General features: G+C 42.7%; 1 protein-coding gene across 1 annotated transcript in view; it reads left to right on the top strand.

Moving 5' to 3' along the window:
* Window positions 1–23161, top strand: part of LOC115146113 (gamma-aminobutyric acid receptor subunit beta-1-like) — a 54609-nt gene extending 31448 nt beyond the window's left edge. Inside the window, exons 4-9 of the mRNA XM_065004188.1 lie at window positions 2199–2419; window positions 10485–10567; window positions 12696–12830; window positions 13075–13227; window positions 19246–19499; window positions 19671–23161. Coding sequence (XP_064860260.1) covers window positions 2199–2419; window positions 10485–10567; window positions 12696–12830; window positions 13075–13227; window positions 19246–19499; window positions 19671–20045 — 1221 coding nt within the window. The 3' untranslated portion in view covers window positions 20046–23161. The remainder of the gene's footprint in view (window positions 1–2198; window positions 2420–10484; window positions 10568–12695; window positions 12831–13074; window positions 13228–19245; window positions 19500–19670) is intronic.
* Window positions 23162–23365: the final 204 nt, after the last annotated feature.

The raw sequence follows: 23365 nt of genomic DNA, 5'->3' as shown, positions 1-23365 counted from the left end.
TTCCAGTCATTGGCAGCGGATAACTGGAAGGAGAGGCGGCCAAAGGAAGAATTGGTTTTGGGGGTGACCAGTGAGATATACCTGCTGAAGCGCGTGCCACGGGTGGGTGCTGCTATGGTGACCAGTGAGCTGAGATAATGCGGGGCTTTACCTAGCAGAGACTTGTAGATGACCTGGAGCCAGTGGGATTGTCGACGAGTATGAAGCGAGGGCCAGCCAACGAGATCATACAGGTCGCAGTGGTGGGTAGTATATGGGCTTTGGTGACAAAACGGATGGCACTGTGATAGACTGCATCCAATTTGTTGAGTGGCGTGTTGGAGGCTATTTTGTAAATGACATCGCCGAAGTCGAGGATCGGTAGGATGGTCAGTTTTACGAGGGTATGTTTGGCAGCATGAGTGAAAGATGCTTTTTTGCGAAATAGGAAGCCAATACTAGATTTAATTTTGGATTGGATATGTTTAATTTGAGTCTGGAAGGAGAGTTTACAGTCTAACCAGACACCTAGGTATTTGTAGTTGTCCACATACTCTAAGTCAGAACCGTCCAGAGTAGTGATGCTGGACGGGCGGGCAGGTGCGTGCAGCGATCGGTTGAAGAGCATGCATTTAGTTTTGCTTGCATTTAAGAGCAGTTGGAGGCCACAGATGGAGAGTTGTATGGCATTGAAGCTCATCTGGAGGTTAGTTAACACAGTGTCCAAAGAAGGGCCAGAGGTATACAGAATGGTGTCGTCTGCGTAGAGGTGGATCAAAGAATCACCAGCAGCGAGAGCGACATCATTGATGTATACAGAGAAGAGAGTTGGCCTGAGAATTGAACCCTGTGGCACCCCCATAGAGACTGCCAGAGGTCCGGACAACAGGCCCTCCGATTGGACAAACATGATTTTCAAATTAATACCCCATCTCTGTACCCCCCACACACAATTATCTATAAGGTCTCTGTCGAGTACTGAATTTCATGCACAGATTCAACCAACTTGAAAATGGCTGTCAACAACCAACTTGACCAAGCTTGAAGAATTTTGAAACTAATAATGGGCAAATATAGCATAATCCAGGTGTGCAAAGCTCTTAGATATTTACCCCAAATATGTTTTTAACATGTATTGACTCAGGGGGTGCATACTTACAGTATCTAATCAAGATGTATTTTTTATGAATAAAAAAAATGTTTTAGAATTTGTCTTCCAGAGTATTTTGTGTGGATCATTTGACAAAAAATTGCAATTAAATACATTTTAATCCCACTTGTGACAATTAAAACGTGAAGAAATCCAAGAGGGGTGAGTACTTATGATAGGCACTGTAAGTGTAAACCGAGAGAACAACAGAGTAAACAGGTGATAGTTCAAAGTGAAGTTAGATTGACGTTTGGGGTGCTGACGCAGGGGTATAGAGAAAGGGGAGAGTTTGAGGACCGGACGGATGGCGTGACAGGTGTGACCGTGGGGCAGGTGATGGAGGTAGAGTACTGTAGATGCTCAGCCCCTCCAAGGAGCAGAGGGGCCAAATGGAGCGGGCATGAGAGTCGCCTGTTTGCTGCGCTTAATAAGAACTGACGTTACACAACTTCATTCACCTCAGCAATACGTGGTCTTATTGCAGAGTCTGTGGTTGTGCCAAGTTATTTTTAAAAAGAAGGTGCAAACTGTGTGGGAGACTGCAGTGCAACACAGACTGACAGCAGAGACTCCGTCTGAATAATTGGTAACACACTCACACATACACACTTAGTCATACTGTAAGTCAGTGGCTCCCCCAATCGTTTTCTGTTACTGTACAACCAACTGAATGTTGCTCTTCCCGGAGTACCCCTGAAGTACCCCCTCATGTGTATTTTACCAGTATGCCTATGGTCTCATGAGTCTTCTCAAGTACTCCCTGTACCACCAATCTTAGTACCCCTGGTTAGCAACCACTGATCTAATTCATACACTCATGCAGGTAGTCAGTCACACACTTAGCTACACACACAGACAACCCAACCAGACATCCACTCAAACACACAGACAAAGGACGTTTACCCACGTGTGTTCTGGCCCTGGCCCAGACACAGTGCCACACACAAATAGGCACACAGTGAACCATCCAAGAACAGAGAGCCAATCCCTCCCACAAACAAAATACACCATGTACTTTCCTATTGTTTGCTTAACCATCCCAACCCTTCTTCCTCTTCCACCCCCCTAGGATTACACCATCACCATGTACTTCCAGCAGTCCTGGAGGGACAAGCGCTTGTCCTACACAGGGATTCCCCTCAACCTGACGCTGGACAACAGGGTGGCTGACTCGCTCTGGGTCCCTGACACCTACTTCATCAACGATAAGAAGTCCTTTGTGCACGGGGTCACAGTGAAGAACAGAATGATCCGACTGCATCCAGACGGAACTGTGCTCTACGGCCTCAGGTGAGTGTGTGCGTATCAGCGTTACGTGTTTTTGGGCTCCTCTGTAGCTCAGTTGGTAGAGCGTGGCTACTGCAATGCCAGGGTAGTGGGTTTGATTCCCAGGACCTCCCATACAATAAAAGACTATGTGGGTGTGGGTGTGTCAGTTCTGGTTACTATTTAAAAAGGACATGCTACTCCAAAATAGAAAGATGCTGACATCATAAATATAATTTCCCCTTCCAGAAATGAGCTCAGTAACATATTGGTCCGTATGATCAGGCAGGTGTGGCTATAAATAGGCTGGGGGTTTTCCATCTGCATTTACCCAATTGGGCCCAAATATTAGCCAGAACACAAACTCTAGTTAGCAACTGATGTATTGATGACTTGAATGTCATAAAAACATTTCACTGGCACTCAGCCAACTAAGGATCATGTACTGTGAATGTAAAGCCTACCTGTTATACTTGACCCGTGTTACATTTAGCCTCTGTCTTCCCTATGAATTCAACGCCATTGGCGAGGACTAATGCGCATAAACCATGCCGCTGCTAAAAGTTCAGGGTCTCAAATGGTGAATTTGACTAATTTCTTGGACTTGAGAAATAAGTGTAGCCTGGTAACACTAGAAAGCTCTGTGATCCTTCTCTTTTAACAGTGGGCATTAAAACTGCTTTCAAAGGTGTGTTTTCCCACAACTGCATTAAGAATGTTGTACAATGACTGGAAATGCATATTTCTCTGTGTGGCTCTCGCAATTTTAATGTGCCTCGAGAGGAATATAATCTTCTGGCATAGAATGTGACAGGCTGAACAATTGAATAGGTCAACTATTCTACTATGGGTTTGTCTGATTTTGCTGTTGCTTACTCGTGTTTTTGGCTGTGGAAAGTTAAATGTGGATAACAATTTTTCATTAGATAATTCCAATAACCAAAGGTACTGGGTTATACAGCTCTGCCTGGTTCTCATTTGGAACATACTGTAGGTGCCAGGTCTCGGACCTGGCGGGATCCGGTCCAATTTAACCTCTGTGTGTGTGTGTGCGTGTGCGTGCATGCATGTCTACGTCTTAGTGTCTGTGTGCATTTGTGTGAGCTTATGAGTGATAATGAGAGCCGACCTTCAAATTTTGCAGACTGGGGGTTGGTTTTAAGAGCATGCAACCGAAGCTCCTGCACATCATCTCTTGGTGTGTGTGTGCTGCAACTGTACTGGAAAAAACTGCACAGAGGCAAGGAGACCATCCATTCCTCAAAGCCTTATCAAACAACTGCCATTGCTCTTTCTCATCTGCCTCTGGAGTGTGAGAGGAAGATCCAGGTGGGGAATAATTTATGGAGCCGTACTCCCCTGCAGTCCGGAGCACGGAAACAGTGTAGACTCGTAGGCTACATGCTCCTGGTCTGGCTACCCAAACTCCTTGCTCCCGCTAAACGCTACGCCACACCCACACGTGTTAATTTCTTCTCCACAATGAGTCTGGATCTGAGCACCTCCCCGACAATTTCTAGAATGGAAGTACATTCTAGACCATCTGATTGGTCCCAGAAACAGACGGGTTGGGCCAGAGCCAGAACACATGTGGTTAAAGCGTTGTTTAAAAAATCGTTATTGGCTTCGATACTCTGATTGGTTAGAGATGATCTAATCGCTGATTACTTATTTTGTACAACACCCTTCATTTTGACATCACCACAAACGACTTCAATGATGGCATCGGAGGAATTCAGTTTGAGTCGTCAGGCAAACATGCTACCCTCCTTGCCTCTGCAGTGCTGAGCCGCACCGAGCTAACGAAGGGAACTGAAGGGCAGCCACTGTCAATAATGCAGTGGAGATCAGAGGGATTCAGCGCTTTGGTGGGGGAGAATGATGACTTGACAGTTTCTGTAGTTAGATATCCTTTTTTTGAGCTACGAGGCAGATCTCTAGGGTTTGTAGGGAAGATCCAATACATGTTTATTACTTTAGTCGGGTGGCATATCTTGTAATCATGACAGTGGATGTGGATTTTGTCATTAGTGCTCATTTGAATGTTTGTTCTAGCCAAAAAGTATAGTTTGTCTGGGAAGGCATTATTTGTGTTTTGTTTTCGTTAACCAGCAGTTGCCGGGACCACCAGGGTTGGATTAAAGTAATCCTCCTTTAGCCAATCACTGACATTAATTTATCAATTAAGTGTGAGGGAGCAAAGGAAACCCAGTGGAAACTGAGGACCTCAAGGGCAAGAGTTAGTCACTCCATGCTGTAGCTCATTAACTGGCTGAGTTAAAGGCTAGCTGGTAGTTCTGGGAGATAACATCTGTCTCGAAGATTCAGGCAAAATGACATCACCACAGTTAAACCCAGTAATTTGACTCATATACATCTCCCTTTAACCTTATCAGCTCATCAGTGACCTCAGCTGCTGACAAGAGACTTGGCGTGTGATCTAAGTCACGGAACCAATGTGACCATTGACTGGAATCAAACCTGTGTTGACAGCGAGACACGCCCATCACAAAGAGGACAGTGTTAAGTCTCTGATCTAGCCGTTACCTCTGAAAGCTAACATCTGGCACTAACATCTGTCTTCAGGTCTCGGGCTAGGTTACATCATGGCGGAAGCTAACGACAACCAGGCAATCAATCCCATTAGCTACATTTGTATGAGTTGTTGTGATTGAACTCAATGTCTAGATTAAAAGGCAGCTTGTGTGGTTCATATCTTTGTGAAGACGCTGCAGTGTTTTGTACACATCTATGTTGCTTGTTAGTTTAATTAGGGCTAAGAGGGAGTCGAGCATGTGGCTAACCTGGTGTGGTGCTGGAGTGGAAGGTCTTAGATGTGTGATTTGATTAAGTATTGGTTTATGGCTACATAAACGGGATGGCAGGTAGCCTAATGGTTAGAGTGTTGGGCCAGTAACCGTAAAGGTTGCTAGATCAAATCCCTGAGCTGACAAGGTAAAAATCTGCAGTTCTGCCCCTGAACAAGGCAGTTAACCCGCTGTTCCTTGGCCATCATTGTAAATAAGAATGTGTTCTTAACTGACTTGCCTTGTTAAATAAAAAATGATATTGTCTGTGCCCATTATAAATCTGAGGGGTTATTTTTGGTGCATAGAAATAGTGACTGTAGTATAATTTGGTGAAAACCCACTGGGCACAGACGTAATTTCAATTTCTAGTTTTGATTTACATTTGGTTAAGTTGTCAACCAACATGATTTCAACGTGAAATCAACAAAAATGTCACCATGTTATTGGATTTAGGTTAAACGTTGGGTGAATACACAATTCTCCAATCAGTTTTCCACGTTGATTTAACTTCATCACATTACATGGTTTATTTTTTATTGCGTGGATACAACGTTGATTCAATCAGATATGCCCAGTGTGAACGCAAATGTATCACCATTTTGTTGTTTTGGTTGACGCCAAAGGATTTGGTTTTGTGTACCAGGTGGCTGAACAGCATGCTCCTTATTGGCATGAACATGTGTGCCAATATATACATGATTATCATGGTAACATTTAGGGCTGGATTTAAACCTGTCGTAGCAATGTTTATGCAACCGCTTTGTTTACACATTGAAATCGAATTCACCCCATGAATTGACTGAATTGAAATTCAATACACACACCAACTGTCTATAGGCCAACACTCAACTCACCTTCAGCCTCTTCCTTAGTCCTTTGAAGGGCATATTTAAAGGTAGACTCAGCAACATGACATCATCATACACAGCAGGACATATTGCCATGGCTCTTGCCAGTGTGGGCATGCACACATACTAGTAGTTTGGCCGATTTGGATTCTGTTGTTGTTGACGTCTGTAAGCAGGAAGTAGCCCCGCTATGTGTATGATGACGTCTTATTGCTTAGTGTACCTTTAACAAATCCTTTTAATTGACATTTCAAGCTAGTCTACTGTAGAAAGCCACATTTAATATATTAAAATATCATTATTAGCTTGGTTTGAGTTGAGCTGTCAGCCTGTTGGGTGAGCAGCAGTGGCCTGGGTGCTGGCTGGCACGGGCCTGCGGAGAGATTCATTAGCAATAGCCATGCCTCTCAGGAGGATCAGGTGAGTCACCCTGCTGGCGCTGGCAGCTCCTGTCTGCCCCAACCATACGCTGCTCTCCCCAGGAGGACTACCAGGAAAACCTGCTCCGCTCGTCTCTCATCTCCAGTCCCCATCTCGTCTCTTGAAAGGTAAATGATGCCCAGTGTATCCAGTTACCCAGTGGTACTGTACTGTAGTGTACGTTCCTTGTTGGTACCAGTTTATAGTTACTGGAATTGATGATGTTTCAGTTCTACCCATGTCCCTGACCACTGCTGCAATACTTTTGTTTGTTAACAATAAACAATATATCTTTGGTATGGCTCTATCATTTCCTAAGGCACTTTATACTTAAATATCCTATGCCATGATTGTCATTTTCTTTGACGCGTAGTCATGCAAAGCTAGGATATTATGAACCATGACTACGTAATTGTTTTGATACTCAGTCGAGCGTTACTAATTGACTAACATCCTGAACCATGGCCATGTCTTAAGCACAGCCCTGTCGTTCTACATTACACTAACAGACAGTTACTACGCCCCATAAGCATGTCATTCATGTGGCTATCTGTCAGTGTCAGTGTCTCCCCTGCTCTGATGTCTATCTCTGATGTCTGGGCCCATTGTGAGTGAGTGTCTGTCTGTGTATAATCTGAATACTACTCTGTCGTTCAGTCTTCCTCTCGTCTTCTCTCCCTGCCTCCCTCGCGAGAGCACGCCGAAATAACTTGCATGTCATTGTGACAACTTTTGACTTTCATCTGCTTCGCTCCTCACACACAATTCTCCCAGTTTCACGTTGAGCAGGGAGACGTCTTCACACTCGAATGCTGCAGAATTATTATTCCCCGCAGACCACACAATTATTCAGCCAGTGTGCTTCTGCCTGCTGCCTACAGTGAGCCGGCTATATTTAGGCTGCCTGGAATGACCTCACCACTTACTGTAGAGTACACGTCTGCTGCCACGCTACCTTCACGTTTTAATGTATCCATCAATACGCATATGGCCAGTCGGAATGGTCACTGCACACGCTAACAAACAGTAGGCCTATTAGTTATGCTCAATGAAGATTGATTGAATATGGCAACATGTTTTTAATTCAACTTTTAATCAAATCTAGCATAACACTCATTGCTGTAATTACTCATTTTTAGGCAGCACTGCCACCTCGACTCCCGGTGCTTCAGCATGTGAAGGAAAAGAGAGTGTCTGTGTGATTAACATTTTATGAAGTATAGCAGTCATAACAAAAAGCTTTAATTGCAGTAAAATGTTAGATTATTTAACAGAACAACATCTTTCTAGCTAGCACCCTTTTACAGTTTGTTGTATTTTTAAAGCAAGACAATAGAGTTGAGCATGTTTTACCTTCCTCTTCCCCTGGAAAACAATATCAATCGTTACTGAGTGGAATATCCTGGATAAATGAAATTACAATCTTATAACCACTATACTAGTATAACTGCAGACATTTTCAAAGCATCACTTCTCCAATATCAGTCATCCCAGTAGATAAGATTCCTCTCACATGAACAATGCAATACTCTCACCAACTGCATTCGCCATCTCAGAAAACACAAACCAATACTAATGCTGCAGTCAGTCACACCCGTAACATCTATCACGTAACATGACGCTTATTACCATCACGGATGCAAAGCCCACCTCTTTTCCTGATCGGCATTGATCTGATGGGGAGGGGATGTTACACACTGGGGTAATAGATTGGGAGTGGGCATAGTGCTCCGGGCTCCCTGCTGTAAAGTAGGGTAAACCCTTACTGACACCCCTACGGTATGGAGGAGCTGATGCTCTATTTTTACCCCATCTCTGCAGCTGCTTTATAATTCATCCAGACCACCCTAATGCATCTGGTGGGTTTGAGACATGGTCGACAGCCAAAGAATATTCAGCTGCAGAAATGTTTGATGAAATGCTGAATATTCATGCCCAGGGCTTCTCAGTTCTCAACATCGTTGCGGCTGAAATTGACAGATATTGGTCTCACTGGACACTCGCTATCACTCAGTGAGGAGAATGGCTATGGGCCAGTGAGATTCATTTTTACAAGGCAGGGCTCTCGGATTGGACGAAGACCAGGACTAATGCACAGATGACCACCACTGGACTTTTAGAATGCCCTTTACATGGGTGGTTGTATTGCTACATTCCAAATCCATCCCTAGCCCCTTGGGACTACATCTGGATCTGAAAGGATTGGATTGGTATACTAAACAGTATTGTTATAGATCAGCCTTGACTTCTGATAGGCAATATTGGAGATAACTATCCAATGCTTTCAGATCAACGTACTGTAGGTGCATAGGTATGGGCATTGGGATGGATTTCAAATTTAGCATGTACTACTATGCTTTTTATGTTTTGGCGATGGTTTCGTCACCCAAAACAAACGAGTGGCAGCTTGAGTGAGTTTTAGGTGCTCATCGATGCATGATATTTTGCGGCAGGAGAAGCTGGAGAATAAATGGGGAAACTGCAGAGGATCCCTGGAAATGTCTCAAACAGCTAGAGGGCTCAGGTTGGGTTAGGTGAATGCATTGCTGGCTATGACTCACATCCTGGCAGTCTCACTGTGTGTGTGTGTGTGTGTGTGTGTGTGTGTGTGTGTGTGTGTGTGTGTGTGTGTGTGTGTGTGTGTGTGTGTGTGTGTGTGTGTGTGTGTGTGTGTGTGTGTGTGTGTGTGTGTGTGTGTGTGTGCGCGCGTCTCCTCTCCTCTCATTTTACACGGATTATGCAGTGGAAAAGGGACACATACTTTACAGTAATGGTTCCCTGTTCACAATGATAAACCAATGTGCAAACATGTTAGATGCACTTATTCTCTGAACAGCTTATGTAATTTATGCAACATCTTTTTGAGTGAGGACCCATTTACACCTTTTTGTTTGTCTGAATTTGTGGATTTTATGTACCAGCCAAGCTTCAGAGAGCGCAATGATTTTGATTAGCTATGAACAGTGACTCCTCCACACTATGCTTTAAGTTGAATCCTTTACTCAGCATAGGCGGTCTACATTCAAATCAATATTAAAACGACATCCTATTCTTATCGTATTTAGTTTCTGAGCAGAGAGAACACAACAACAGATGTAACTCTGACCCTTTCCCTTCCAAGGACCAGCCAACCCCTCGGCAAGCAGCCTGTAATAACATGGCTGCATGTGGCCACAACCTTGACCCTTTTCTGTCAGAGACCGAATTAACACAATGAGTACATAAGCACAGCAATCTCACTGTTTCTGAACATTTTGGGTTGAATCAATACTAAAAGAATGAAAGCAGTGTAGCACAAATTCAATCCAAAATAGTCAAATTGAAGTGTGCTCCTTCAAATGAGACCTCAAAGCGAATAAGTCACGGATTTGAAAGTCCACCGATTGCCTGGATTTTTTGTGTTCATTCTTAATTAATCATAGTGCTAATTAAGATGGAACATGGAGCATTTCAAAGAGGGAGGGCACAGTCATGACTTAAGCAGTATGAAGGCAATTATGGGTGAGAAACGGAGAGTTCAATTTCCAGTGAAACCAAGGAGGGATTTGTGCAATAGAATGCTGAGTATGTACTGTGTGTGCTTCCTGAGTCATTGTGTGCGAGAAGGATGCGTTTTTCATTTCTCTCCATTATTAGGTCAACCTTTTTCACTGTGCACCTAAAAGTGTTTATATAAAATGTTATGGAATGTAACACACACCCCAAAAAAACGACATTTTAAGTAGGTCTTATATTTTCTCTTGTTTCTCTGTACTCCTTGTGTATGATATACAGTATGTGTGTTCACACAGATTTTATACTGTATGCTCTGCACTTGTAAGGACGTACATCATGGTACGGGTTTGTGAGACATTAGTCCAATGGGATGTGGGGGTATATTTCACATTTCTGTGCTAGATACAAGAAAATTATAGAATGTCTACCTTCCCCCCCCACCCCTCTACTTCTCTCTCTCTCTACATTCCTACTCCCCCTCTCTCTCTCTCGTTATTGCTCCCGCCCCCCTCTCAGGATCACCACTACGGCAGCTTGCATGATGGATTTGCGTAGATACCCTCTGGACGAGCAGAACTGCACCCTGGAGATCGAGAGCTGTGAGTGCCAGTGTGTGTGTGTGACATCACTGTAGAGACTTATCTCAGCTTCACTTGTGCCATTTATCAATACTGGGCATGTTTACGAAAGCTTGTCCCTACACACAGATCTGAGGTCTATGTGACTCTATGGGTGCTATTGAATAAACCCTAAGGGACAGTTTCCAGACCAGATCGAGGCTATTCATGTAGTGAAACACACTTTCAATGGAGATTTCCTATTGAGCATGCTTTTTAGTCCAGGAATAGGCATAATCTAGGTTACTGAAACTGGCCCAAGCTACATTTTACAATTACTTTCTGTTTCACTTAATCTACACATCTCATGATGACTTTCTCTCAGTCCATTCATTTTCACACATTCTTCTGTTACACAGGTCTATGTGCCTCAGGTAAGGGATTAATCTATTCCAAACCGTAGCAAAATATCTCTCCCATCGAGGACATAACGTACATTAAGCAGGAAAAAAACTACAGCACTTTACGCCAACTAATGCAAACTGGTCGTTTCTTGTTAAATCAAACTTGGCCAGAGTGCCATTTAAATAATAGATGGTACCTGCATGCATAGTTAAATCAATCTGCACAGACGTGGACGCTTGGCTTTGGGTATTGTGACAAGGTTCTGGAAATCACTATAAGATCTTGTGGAGCTGCTAGATTAATGAATTGACCGGGTTGATATATTTAATACTTTTGGAAACACTTTACTCAAACCCTCTATCATGTCATCTGTCTTAATTATGACACAATTACCTAGCGTAATAATAATTTTTAAGCAACAATAAAGACTACGGTTTTACTACTCTTCGATGCACCAACGCTGCTAGCACTGATGAAGCCAGGCCTTAAAGTTATTATCTTCATTTAAATTGTTCTAATTTATTTCATTTTATACCCTAATGGGAAATATCGGGTCCAACCTTTGCACTTTGCAGTTTCTAGCTGTGGGTAATCTGGTCCAGTTTCTAGCAGTGGACAATCTGGTCCATTTTCTAGCTGTGGGTAATCTGGTCCATTTTCTAGCTGTGGGTAATCTGGTCCATTTTCTAGCTGTGGGTAATCTGGTCCATTTTCTAGCTGTGGGTAATCTGGTCCAGTTTCTAGCTGTGGACAATCTGGTCCAGTTTCTCTGGTCCAGGTGGACAATCTGGTCCAGTTTCCACAATCTTTTTCTAGCTGTGGACAATCTGGTCCAGTTTCTAGCTCAATCTGGTCCAGTTTCTAGCAGTGGACAATCTGGTCCAGTTTCTAGCAGTGGACAATCTGGTCCAGTTTCTAGCTGTGGACAATCTGGTCCAGTTTCTAGCTGTGGACAATCTGGTCCAGTTTCTAGCTGTGGACAATCTGGTCCAGTTTCTAGCTGTGGACAATCTGGTCCAGTTTCTAGCTGTGGACAATCTGGTCCAGTTTCTAGCTGTGGACAATCTGGTCCAGTTTCTAGCTGTGGACAATCTGGTCCAGTTTCTAGCTGTGGACAATCTGGTCCAGTTTCTAGCTGTGGACAATCTGGTCCAGTTTCTAGCTGTGGACAATCTGGTCCAGTTTCTAGCTGTGGACACTGATACATGGGAAAACATCCAGTTCTGCTGTTTTATTCTTCGCAGTCTCATTAAAAAAAACTATCTCCATATTGGTCTACACATTTCTTTACATGTCATTCTCCTATACCCTTATGGCTTCAGGGGTGATCTGATAACCCAAGACCCTCTCACGCATACATTAAATGGGGAATGGGAAAGAAAGACAAAACCACTGAGTACAGACAGTAAGGAGAAGCAGCTAATTCCCTGAAATCCTGCGGTTCCCTTTAGATAAGCGGAGGAGTCTGAGGGGAGAAAAAGCCAACGCAGTCCAATTAAGTTTGCCTAATTACTGAAAGGCCAATAACTGACTGTTTCATTCCTGTTCCATCTAATACCAGGCAAAGAGAAGTGTTAGAAAAAGACTTGACCCAGCGCTTCAGACAAGTACACTCTCAATGACACTGCAGCTTTCTGCCTGTCTGTCTATGTTGAATGGCGTTCCATTCTGTCAGATTCTCAGGTGGGTACACCACCCGTGACATACGGTAGGTAGCCTTCTGTCTGTCCATTTTAGATGATGTAACAGTCTCTCCCTCTCACAGATGGGTACACCACTGATGACATCGAGTTCTACTGGAAAGGTGATAATTCAGTGACTGGGGTGGAGAACATCGAACTTCCCCAATTCTCTATTATAGACTACCACATCCAATCCACAAAAGCAGTGTTTGCTACAGGTAACAATCTGATTACTAACCCTTACCCTAGTCTATTATTAATTAAAGTTTCTGATGTTCCACTTAAGAGTGTCTAACATTAGAGAATGTGGCAGAATGTAACTGCCACATAAGCACCGGGTAGAAGTTCTCTCAGGCACAAAGATAGGATAATCTTACCCCTAAATGCTAAACTGACCTTAGTTCAGCGTCTAGGGGGAAACTTTATCCTACTCCGACGTGAAAACTGTGTTTGGTCTCCCAGGCTCCTACCCGAGGCTCTCTCTGAGTTTTAAGCTGAAGAGGAACATTGGCTACTTCATCCTACAGACCTACATGCCCTCCACCCTGATCACCATCCTATCCTGGGTCTCCTTCTGGATCAACTATGACGCGTCTGCGGCCAGAGTCGCTTTAGGTCGGTGTCTTTGGGTTATTCTATGGGTTGTCCATGTGGGGGGCTTTAGGTCGGTGTCTTTGGGTTATTCTATGGGTTGTCCATGTGGGAGGCTGTAGGTCGGTGTCCTTGGGTTATTCTATGGGTTGTCCATGTGGGGGGCTGTAGGTCGGTGTCTTTGGGTTATTCTATGGGTTGTCCATGTGGGGGGCTGTAGGTCGGTGTCTTTGGGTTGTCCATGTGGGGGGCTGTAGGTCGGTGTCTTTGGGTTATTCTATGGGTTGTCCATGTGGGGGGCTGTAGGTCGGTGTCTTTGGGTTATTCTATGGGTTGTCCATGTGGGGGGTTTAGGTCGGTGTCTTTGGGTTATTCTATGGGTTGTCCATGTGGGGGTTGTTTAGGTCGTTGTCTTTGGGTTATTCTATGGGTTGTCCATGTGGGGGTTGTTTAGGTCGTTGTCGTTGGGTTATTCTATGGGTTGTCCATGTGGGGGTTGTTTAGGTCGTTGTCGTTGGGTTATTCTATGAGTTGTCCATGTGGGGGGTTTAGGTCGGTGTCTTTGGGTTATTCTATGAGTTGTCCATGTTGGGGGTTTAGGTCTTTGTCTTAGGGTTATTCTATGGGCTGTCCGGGGGGGGGGGGGGTTAGGTCGTTGTCTTTGTAGGCTTGTGTTGTACTGCCTCCCAGGCAGGCAGAAGGCGCCCCTATACACAGCAGAGCATAGAATGTCTCCACGCAGGACCCAAGGCAGTGTATACTTGCACACTGCTCCCTATGGGCATATAGCACACACCCCTCTCGTTAGAGTGTACCTTTGCACATAGCCACTTAGGTAGGTAGCGTAGAGTGTATACTTACACACACACAGCCCCCTTAGGCAGAGTGTACACTAACACACTGCCCCCTAGGCAGAACTTCTACTTACACACTGCCCCCAAGGCGGTATGCATCACAGTCTGAAGATGTATCACAGTCTGAATGACACACACAGCCCCAAAGGTACAGTATTCATCCTCTAAAACACAGTGATTATTTTACCCCATCCACCGACCCATGGGGATATGAGTTTCCTTACACCCAAAACATGGAGGTCAGAGATTAATCCTGAAATTCTCACAGTCATCCCTGAGTGTGCACACAAACACACACACCCCTCAGCAGAGTGTGTCCTTGTGGCCTCACATTCATGGTTGTCCTACCCCTGAGGCAGTTTGTACCCTTACAAAAAACACCCCTGACTAGCTACTGACTCATTGGTGTGCATCAGGGATATGACCTGAGTTTAAGGTGAGAGCTGAAATGTACAAAAGCAAACTCATCAGACCTTCTCTGGAACAAGCAGAGAACTAGAGAATCAGTAAACAACATTTTGGGAGGCATTATGAGGGAGCGTTACTGTAGCTAGTGAAGAAACAGTTGCTAACTAACTAACTGTAAAAGTGTAAATATTTAACGCCACAGTTATTAAGCTAGCTAGAGCGACTACTGCTCCTGTACTCTTTGGCTAAATACCATAACGCTGCTTCCGGTCCTTGTTCCTGGTACAAAAATTGTGGCTCCAGTTGTGTTAAATTTTTTTCTGATTGGGACGTATCCACTAATACAGGCTACTGAGTTTAAAGAAAACACACACGGCATATACAGATACTGCATATGCTTTGAATGGTCAAATGCCTGAAATGTGGTCACATTTTCCAAGTATTTCACACTCTTCGGTCACCTTTAATGACTGCTGTTTATAATGTGCAGTCTGGCAGGCTTACTGTTAATCAAGATGATGGCACGCTTGGGGGTGTGCTTTACAAGGGTTTCTTTATTTGAACTATTTTCTACATTGTAGAATAATAGTGAAGACATCAAAACTATGAAATAACACATATGGAGTCATGTAGTAACCAAAAAAGTGTTAAACATATCAAAATATATTTTATATTTGAGATTCTTCAAAGTAGCCACCCTGTCTTGATTACAGCTTTGAAAGAAAAACCCTTGAATGAGTAGGTGTGTCCAAACTTTTGTCTGGTACTACAAAAATGTCGAATCTTGTCTACGAATTAAAGTGCTGTGAAAAAGTATTTAAAATGTTCTCTACTTTTGCATATTTTTGATACTGAATGTTATTAGATCTTCAACCAAAACCTAATATTAGATCAATGGAACCTGAGTGAACAAATAACACAACAATTACATACTTATTTAATTTTTTATCATAAACAAACGTTATGCAACACCTAATGTCCCTATGTGAAAAAGTAATTCCCCCCTTACACTCAATAACTGGGTTTGTCACCTTTAGCTGCAATGACTACAACCAAAGACTTCCTGTAGTTGTTGATCAGTCTCTCACATCGCTGTGGAGGAATTTTGTCCCACTCTTCCATGTGTAACTATTTTAACTCAGTGGGTTTTCAAGCATGAACCAAAACTATCACACTATCGCCACCATGCTTGACCGTTGGTATATGGTTCTTACTGTGTAATGCAGTGTTTGGTTTTTGCCAGGCATAATGGGACCCATGTTGTCCAAAAAGTTATACTTTTTACTCATCTGTCCATATAAACTTTTTTCCAAGAGTCTTGATGATCATTCAGGTGCTTCCAGGTGCTTTTTGGCTAACTTCAGTCAACTTTTTGGGCGAGATGGGTCTCGTTATATCTGGCAAAAACCAAACACTGCATTCCACAGTAAGAACCTCATATCAACGGTCAAGCATGGTGGTGGTGGTAGTGTGATAGTTTGGGATGCTTTGCTGCCTCAGGACCTGGATGACTTGCCTTAATAGAAGGAACCATGAATTCTGCTCTGTATCAGAGAATTATACAGGAGAATGTCAGGCCATCTGTCTGTGAGCTGAAACAGAAGCGTAGCTGGGTCATGGAGCAAGACAATGATCCAAAACACACAAAAGTCTACATGAAAATGGTTAAAAAGCTACAAAACAAAGTTTTGGAATGGCCTGTTCAAAGTCCAGACCTAATCCCAATTAAGATGCTTGAAACCAGCAGTTCATGCATAAAAACCCACAAATGTCGCTGAGTTAAAGCAGTTTTGTATGCAAGAGTGGGCCAAAATTCCTCTGCAGCGATGTGAGAGACTGATCAACAACTACAGAAAGCATTTGGTTGCAGTCATTGCAGCTAAAGGTGGCACAACCAGTTATTGTTAGGGGACAGTTACTTTTTCACACAAGGGAATTGGGTGTTGCATAACTTTGTTAATTACATAAGTATACATTTTTTTTTTTTTGTAAACTCAGGTTCCCTTTATCTAATGTTAGGTTTTGGTTGGAGATCTCATAACATTCAGAATCAAAAATATGCAAAAGTAGAGAAAATCAGAAAGGGGGCAAATACTTTTTCACGGCGCTGTATCTAATGTGGAACTGATTATGCATGGCTGAATATTACAGGAGCGTGTCTCTTCCTTTATGAGTCTCACGCCTAAGTGAGTAATATACTGTACATCATTTTATACAGTTCATACATGTAGCCTACATTGGTGTACAAGGTTTTGTATACTAAAGTATTACAAACCTAAGTCTTATATACTGATAATGACATGAAACTCATGTTATTTTAATGTAACAATTTTGTGTAGACCATTGTACAACGACAAAAATCCCACGCGAAGTGTGATCTTGAATCTTGTGATCCCAGTACAATTAGCTAATACAGGGCACTATTTTGCATCCATCTGTTTGTATGACGTGAACAGTTGACTGATATGAGGTGAAGTGTATGAGGGATTGGAATGCCTGTGTACTGAGCCATGTTGAGTTAGGTCAGCTTGTTCTTGTCAACTCGGGCTCTCAAGAGTCTCTGTGTCACAGTGAATGTAACGTTGTGGCTGAGCGACAACTTCACACCAAGGCACTATCTACCTGTGTATTGCTCTTCTGAGGACTGTCGCACTAGAATAGAATATGACACTGCTCTGATGTTCTGGATCTATGCTTGTCCAGTGTTTTCACCTGGACCTCAGAGGTGTCATGCATGTGACGGGCACTGATGGCCACAGTCATCTGACATTTTCACAGGTAAATTTTATAAGGTATGTATCAGGTCAACGTAGGCAACATAATGGTATGAACCACCTTCAGATCCAAACAGTTCATAATTTTCCCCTTATTCACACAATTTGGTTTAATACAAAGCCAATAATATGAGTGGTTTATTAGCATTCTGAGCTTGTACCCCATCCAGAAGTCAATGCATTTAAAATGCAGCTTTGGACTGGGTTGCGTTATTGGGGTGAAGGGATCTTCAAGTCATGCAGGGGGCATTTCCACATCCTTTCCCCCAGTACATTCGGAAAGTATTCCGGCCCCTTTACTTTTTCCACATTTTGTTACATTACAGCCTTATTCAAAAATGGATACACATCTTTTTTTCCTCATCAATATACACCCAATAACCCATAATGACAAGGCAAAAACAGGTTATTCGGCAGATACCTTATTTACATACATATTCAGACCCTTCGCTATGATACTTGAAATTGAGCTCAGGTGCATTCTCTTTCCATTGATTATCCTTGAGATGTTTCTACAACTTGATTGGAGTCCACCTGTGGTAAATTAAATTGATTGGACATGATTTAGAAAGGCACACATCTGTCTGTATAAGGTCCCACAGTTGACGGTGCATGTCTGAGCAAAAACCAAGCCAAGTGGCCTCCATCATTCATAAATGGAAGAAGTTTGGAACCACCAAGACTCTTCCAAGAGCTGACCTCCCAGCCAAACTGAGCAATAGGGGGAGAATGGCCTTGGTCAGGGAGGTGACCAAGAACCCAATGGTCACTCTGACAGAGCTCCAGAGATCCTCTGTGGAAATGGGTGAACCTTCCAGAAGGTCAACCATCTCTGCAGCACTCCGCCAATCAGGCATGTATGGTAGAGTGGCCAGACTGAAGCCACTCCTCAGTAAAAGGCACATGACAGCCCGCTTGGAGTTTACCAAAAAGCACCTCGACTCTCAGACCATGAGAAACAAGGTTCTCTGGTCTAATGAAACCAAGATTGTACTCTTTGGCCTGAATGCCAAGCGTCACGTCTGGAGGAAACCTGGCACCATCCCAACGGTGAAGCATGGTGGTGGCAGCATCATGCTGTGGGGATGTTTTTCAGCTGCAGGGACTGGGAGACTAGTCAGGAATGAAGGAAAGGTGAACGGAGAAAAGTACAGAGAGATCCTTGATTAAAACCTGCTCCAGAGTGTTCAGGACCTTAGACTGGGGTGAAGGTTCACCTTCCAACAGGACAATGACCCTAAGCACATAGCCAAGACAACGCAGGAGTGGCTTCGGGACAAGTCTCTGAATGTCCTTGAGTGGCCCAGCCAGAGCTCGCACTTGAACCCGATCGAACATTTCTAGAGAGACCTGAAAATGGCTGTGCAGCAATTCAACCTGACAGAGCTTGAGAAGATCTGCCATTCTTAAATCTGTCGTTCTGCTCCTGAACAAGGCAGTTAACCCACGGTTCCCGGTAGGCCATCATTGTAAATCCTTAACTGACTTGCCTAGTTAAAAAGGTTACATTTTATTTTAATATTTTTAAAATCGCAGAGAAGAATGGGAAAAACTCCCCAAATACAGGTGTTCCAAGCTTGTAGCATCATATCCAAGAAGAGTCGAAGCTGTAATCGCTGCCAAAGGTGCTTCAAAGTACTGAGTAAAGGGCCTGTCTGAATACTTATGTAAATGTGATATTTCCGGTTTTTATTTTTAATACATTTGCAAAAAATTATTTTTGCTTTGTCATTATGGGTTATTGTGTGTAGATGGATGAGGGGAAAAAACTATTGAATCAATTTTAGAATAAGGCTGTAATGTAACAAAATGTGGGAAAAGTCAAGGGGTCTGAATACTTTCCGAATGCACTGTATATGGTGGTACTCTGAAGTCTCCCATTACTTAGGGCATGTGTCTTGAAAGACAAAAGCCTCCACACCATGTATAGGAGTTGAAGTGCCCTCATCTGAACCCTAAACTAACCCTGACCCTGAGCCTTTCCTTCATTTCCCTTCCTCCACCAGGTATAACCACTGTGCTGACCATGACCACCATCAACACCCACTTGAGAGAGACTTTACCTAAAATCCCCTATGTCAAGGCTATAGACATCTACCTGATGGGCTGCTTCGTGTTTGTCTTCCTGGCCCTGCTGGAGTACGCGTTTGTTAACTACATCTTCTTCGGTCGGGGGCCTCACTTACAGAAAAAGGTGGCGGAGAAAGCAGCTAAAACCAATAATGAAAACAAGAGCCGTCTGGAGAGTAACAAAGTGCAGGTAGGGATTGGGAGTAATCTCGCGTCTCTGGCATATTAAAATCGACGAAAGAGATTAGAATTGGCATTATGAGCTTAAACGTTTTCCAACCTTCAAACGCTCAAAGCTCATGGTCTGTTGTGTTCTGTAATATATTGTGGCCTCTCTTCCTGTTCCCATCTCCCTCCCCAGGTGGACGCCCATGGCAACATCCTCCTGACCAATCTGGAGATCCGTAACGAGATGGGTGGGATGGGTGGCATGGCCGGGATGACCGGGGCCGAGATGATAGGGGCTCTCAACGACCCGCGGGCCACCATGTTCTCCTACGACAGCGCCAGCATACAGTACCGCAAGCCCATGGCCAGCCGAGACCTGTATGGTCGACCGGCCCTCGACCGGCCTGTCGGCCACAAGAAGAGTCGTTTGAGGAGGAGGGCGTCGCAGCTCAAAGTCAAGATCCCAGACCTGACGGATGTCAACGCCATAGACAAGTGGTCCCGCGTCATCTTCCCCATCGCCTTTACCTTCTTCAACCTGGTCTACTGGATGTACTACGTCCACTAAGGGACATGGCTATTCTCACTAGAGGTTTGTTTAGCTAGCTAGGTTCTTGTACAGCGAGGGTAAAAGAGAGGGGCGTTAAATTCAGCCCCATTTATATGACTTCTGTTTGAGGAATGCGATGCGAAGCGGATGTCTTTTCAATGTAAATACATTTTAATATATTATATAAATATATATATATATATAAAAAATATAAATTTTATTTAATAAATTCTCTCACCTTTTTGCTGTATTCATCCGTAAAAAAATAGAAATAGTGAAAATTAGTACAGAATTAAAGACTCGGTGAAGCCTGCATTTGTAAGTCTGAACTTTGTGCCAAAAATAGACTTTGGTGACTTCATTGTTACTCTTAGGCTGCAACTGAATTTTATTTATTGGAAATCCTGTTCTCAACTTATTTCCTCTCATTCTCTGCATGCGGACTGTAACACAACTTTTATTTGCTTCTAAAGAGAAAAAAAGCCCAGTGCAAAAACTGTGGGTAATAACAAAGACAATTTTCTCTTGGTTAAACCCTATCTTGTGATTGAAGTAAATCCTGGCTTATTTAAACTTCATCCTGTGGTTTAGGAAGTCCTTGTTTGGTTGAACTCCATCTCTGTGAATAAGGTAGTCCTCATTTGGTTTAACAACATGCTATGACTAAGTTCATCCTCAATGAAGTATTAACTCTCCATACCATGATTAAGGCAGTTCTCATTGTGTTGAGTCCCCACCTTGTGACTAAGGCGGTATTCAGCGAGTTGAAGAACATGCTACCTTGCATGTTCTTAATGTGTGACATGATTTTGTTGGTTTATGCTAGGTGCATGTGCACTTACCAGCTTTTTGCACTGTAAAACAAAGCCTGTTTTCTTTCATTTGTATAAAAAGCTTAGCAAAGCCTCCATAGTTGAGCCTACTACCTGTATTATAATCATTCTACTGTGTGCTTTTGAACAACAAGCATTGCATTTAGCGTAAGTACAGGACAGAAGTGAATTGGAAATAGACTAATCTCAAAAAACGAAATTTGTATCTATTCTCACAGCGTCTGTGAGCATGTAAAATGTAATTTTCTTTAAAAGAAATCAGGTAAAGAATGACTTATGATGTCACCACGCTTTCGAAACCACATCAAAACACGCAAGCCCTGATAATACATGCTGTAGATGGTTGAGCCAATTGCAGCCAAGACAACATCTTTTCAAATACACAGTACTGTATAGCATATTTGCACAAAGTATAGTATTCTAAAGTGCAGCTCAGCTATTCAAAAAGTTATTTGTTAAATGGCAAACACTTGAAGTAGATTTACTAACGTTAACATTAGCATTATACTAAATTCCACTCATAAACACCTTGACCCCTGTGAAAACTGTTCCAGCATTTAAAAAAACTGGCATAGAATAGCAATAGGTGTTCTACACCTAGAAGATTTGGCATGGAAATCAATTGACCTCATTGCTTTAGTGCATAAAAAAAACAGGCGCGATGGTCTAGAGTTGTTTGGATTTCAATGGATTTCTTGACTCCTCTGTTATACTACTCAAGACTGATGAATACTTGTATGAACCTGAACAATTCCCTGTAATTCCTACTTGTTTCATTGCTGGTTTCATTGCGATTGTAGAAAAAGCTGTGCTAGAATGTCTACTATATTAGTTCAACAAAACAAATAGGAGAAGTAGCTATAGCCTAGTTGTAAAGGTGTAATTTTGTAGCATTAAAGGGCAGCAATTAGTGCCATAATAGGTGCATTTAGTAAGCTTATATAAGTAGGTTGTGTGGTTTAAATTAAATTAGCGTAGGTTGGACTCATTACATAATTGGTAACCTCACAATTTGGATGATGGGGAAAAAAGCTAAACTGGCAACGCAGCATTCTATGTGATCCTAACTTTCATTTACACACTGATAACATCCTGCAGTGTTCTCTGTTTGGCTGGCCACGCCACATCAAAATCTGGCTAGTCCATTTCTACAGTCCTCAGAAGATGACATTTTTCTCACATTTGGAACTAAAATAACATTTTTTTTCTGAATAAACAATGGTAGCGTTTCCCTCTACAAATGTATCAGAGTACTTTTCCATGGCTAAAATGGTTTTGCCCAGGACTATTGCTTTGCTTAGCAATCAAAATGGCCAATGACTACTTTCATGTAACTACTTTATTATTATAATAGCGGGTGGATTCCAAGTAGACATCTGAACTGCTTGTGTTATCAGGGCTTACCAAAAAAAGCTAAACCAGATAGGCTTCTACAGGACACAATAAGTAGCAGTGTGCTCTCTCCTCATGGCTGAATATTGTGCCTTTAACAAGAATCTCAATATTTTCACAGGGTTTAACTTAACTTATAACTAGTGTGTAGAATTTAAAATGAATAAACTTGTACTTTTTTTTTTTTAGAGAAGATTAAGAAATGAAACTGCGGTCAACAACACAGACTGACTTTTATGACGCTCTAAATACATACTCAAAGTAGGTAGTAGTCAGACATTCCAGCATTTATGATGACAATCTGTGAATTCATTGCAGAAAATGTCCTGCAAGTTTGGTTTTGTTGCTGTTACTGTCGTTGTTTTCAGGCGGAATGGAATTCTATGGACTGGTGAAAAATAAAATTGTCTTTCCACTCAGCAGACTCTCACATACAGAAACAGATGGGACACATGTTTTCTTTGGACGGCCATAGTGAAATGGAAGCCTTAACAACTGGCTTCCCTCAAGCTTCCAAGGGATAATGAAATGTACTGAACTCTATTGTGTGAAATTACTGTACAATTTTCTCTCGTGCTCTATATGTGCTCTCATGTATAAAGGAGTGTATGTGTGTGTGTGAGAGAGAGTGTGTTTTGAGTGTCCTGGCGTGTTTGTCAGCAAGCATGTGTGTTTTTCTGCTTGGTAACATGTGTACAAGCAAGCATGTGCGACCGGGAATGTGTGTGTGTGGGTGTTTGTGTGTGCGTGTAAGAGAGAACACAATCATACAAATCCTTTGTTTGAGACGGTAAGAAATTCAAATAAAATAACTGACATCTCACCAACCCAATAAAAGCTTCACTCTCATTTAACAATACTAACTCAAAGTGTCTTAGTTTGTCTCCAATATATTGCTGTTTGCGAAAACATGATGCGTGGGAGAATTAACTTGAACTTAATAGTATACACCATTCTGTACTAGCATCTTTACAAGTCAATCTACATTCTCCTCGAGATCTAAGGTCAAAGATAAATCTCAAGCGACTAAGCAAAGAGTAATGCCATTAGACCAGTTAGTAGGGCCATGTGCTGTAGTGCCACTCTCATTAATAATCAGACAGGCTGCCATCT

The sequence above is a fragment of the Oncorhynchus nerka genome, linkage group LG18 (assembly GCF_034236695.1).
Source record: "Oncorhynchus nerka isolate Pitt River linkage group LG18, Oner_Uvic_2.0, whole genome shotgun sequence".
Taxonomy (NCBI): domain Eukaryota; kingdom Metazoa; phylum Chordata; class Actinopteri; order Salmoniformes; family Salmonidae; genus Oncorhynchus; species Oncorhynchus nerka.
This window is presented reverse-complemented; position numbering and strand designations above follow the sequence as displayed.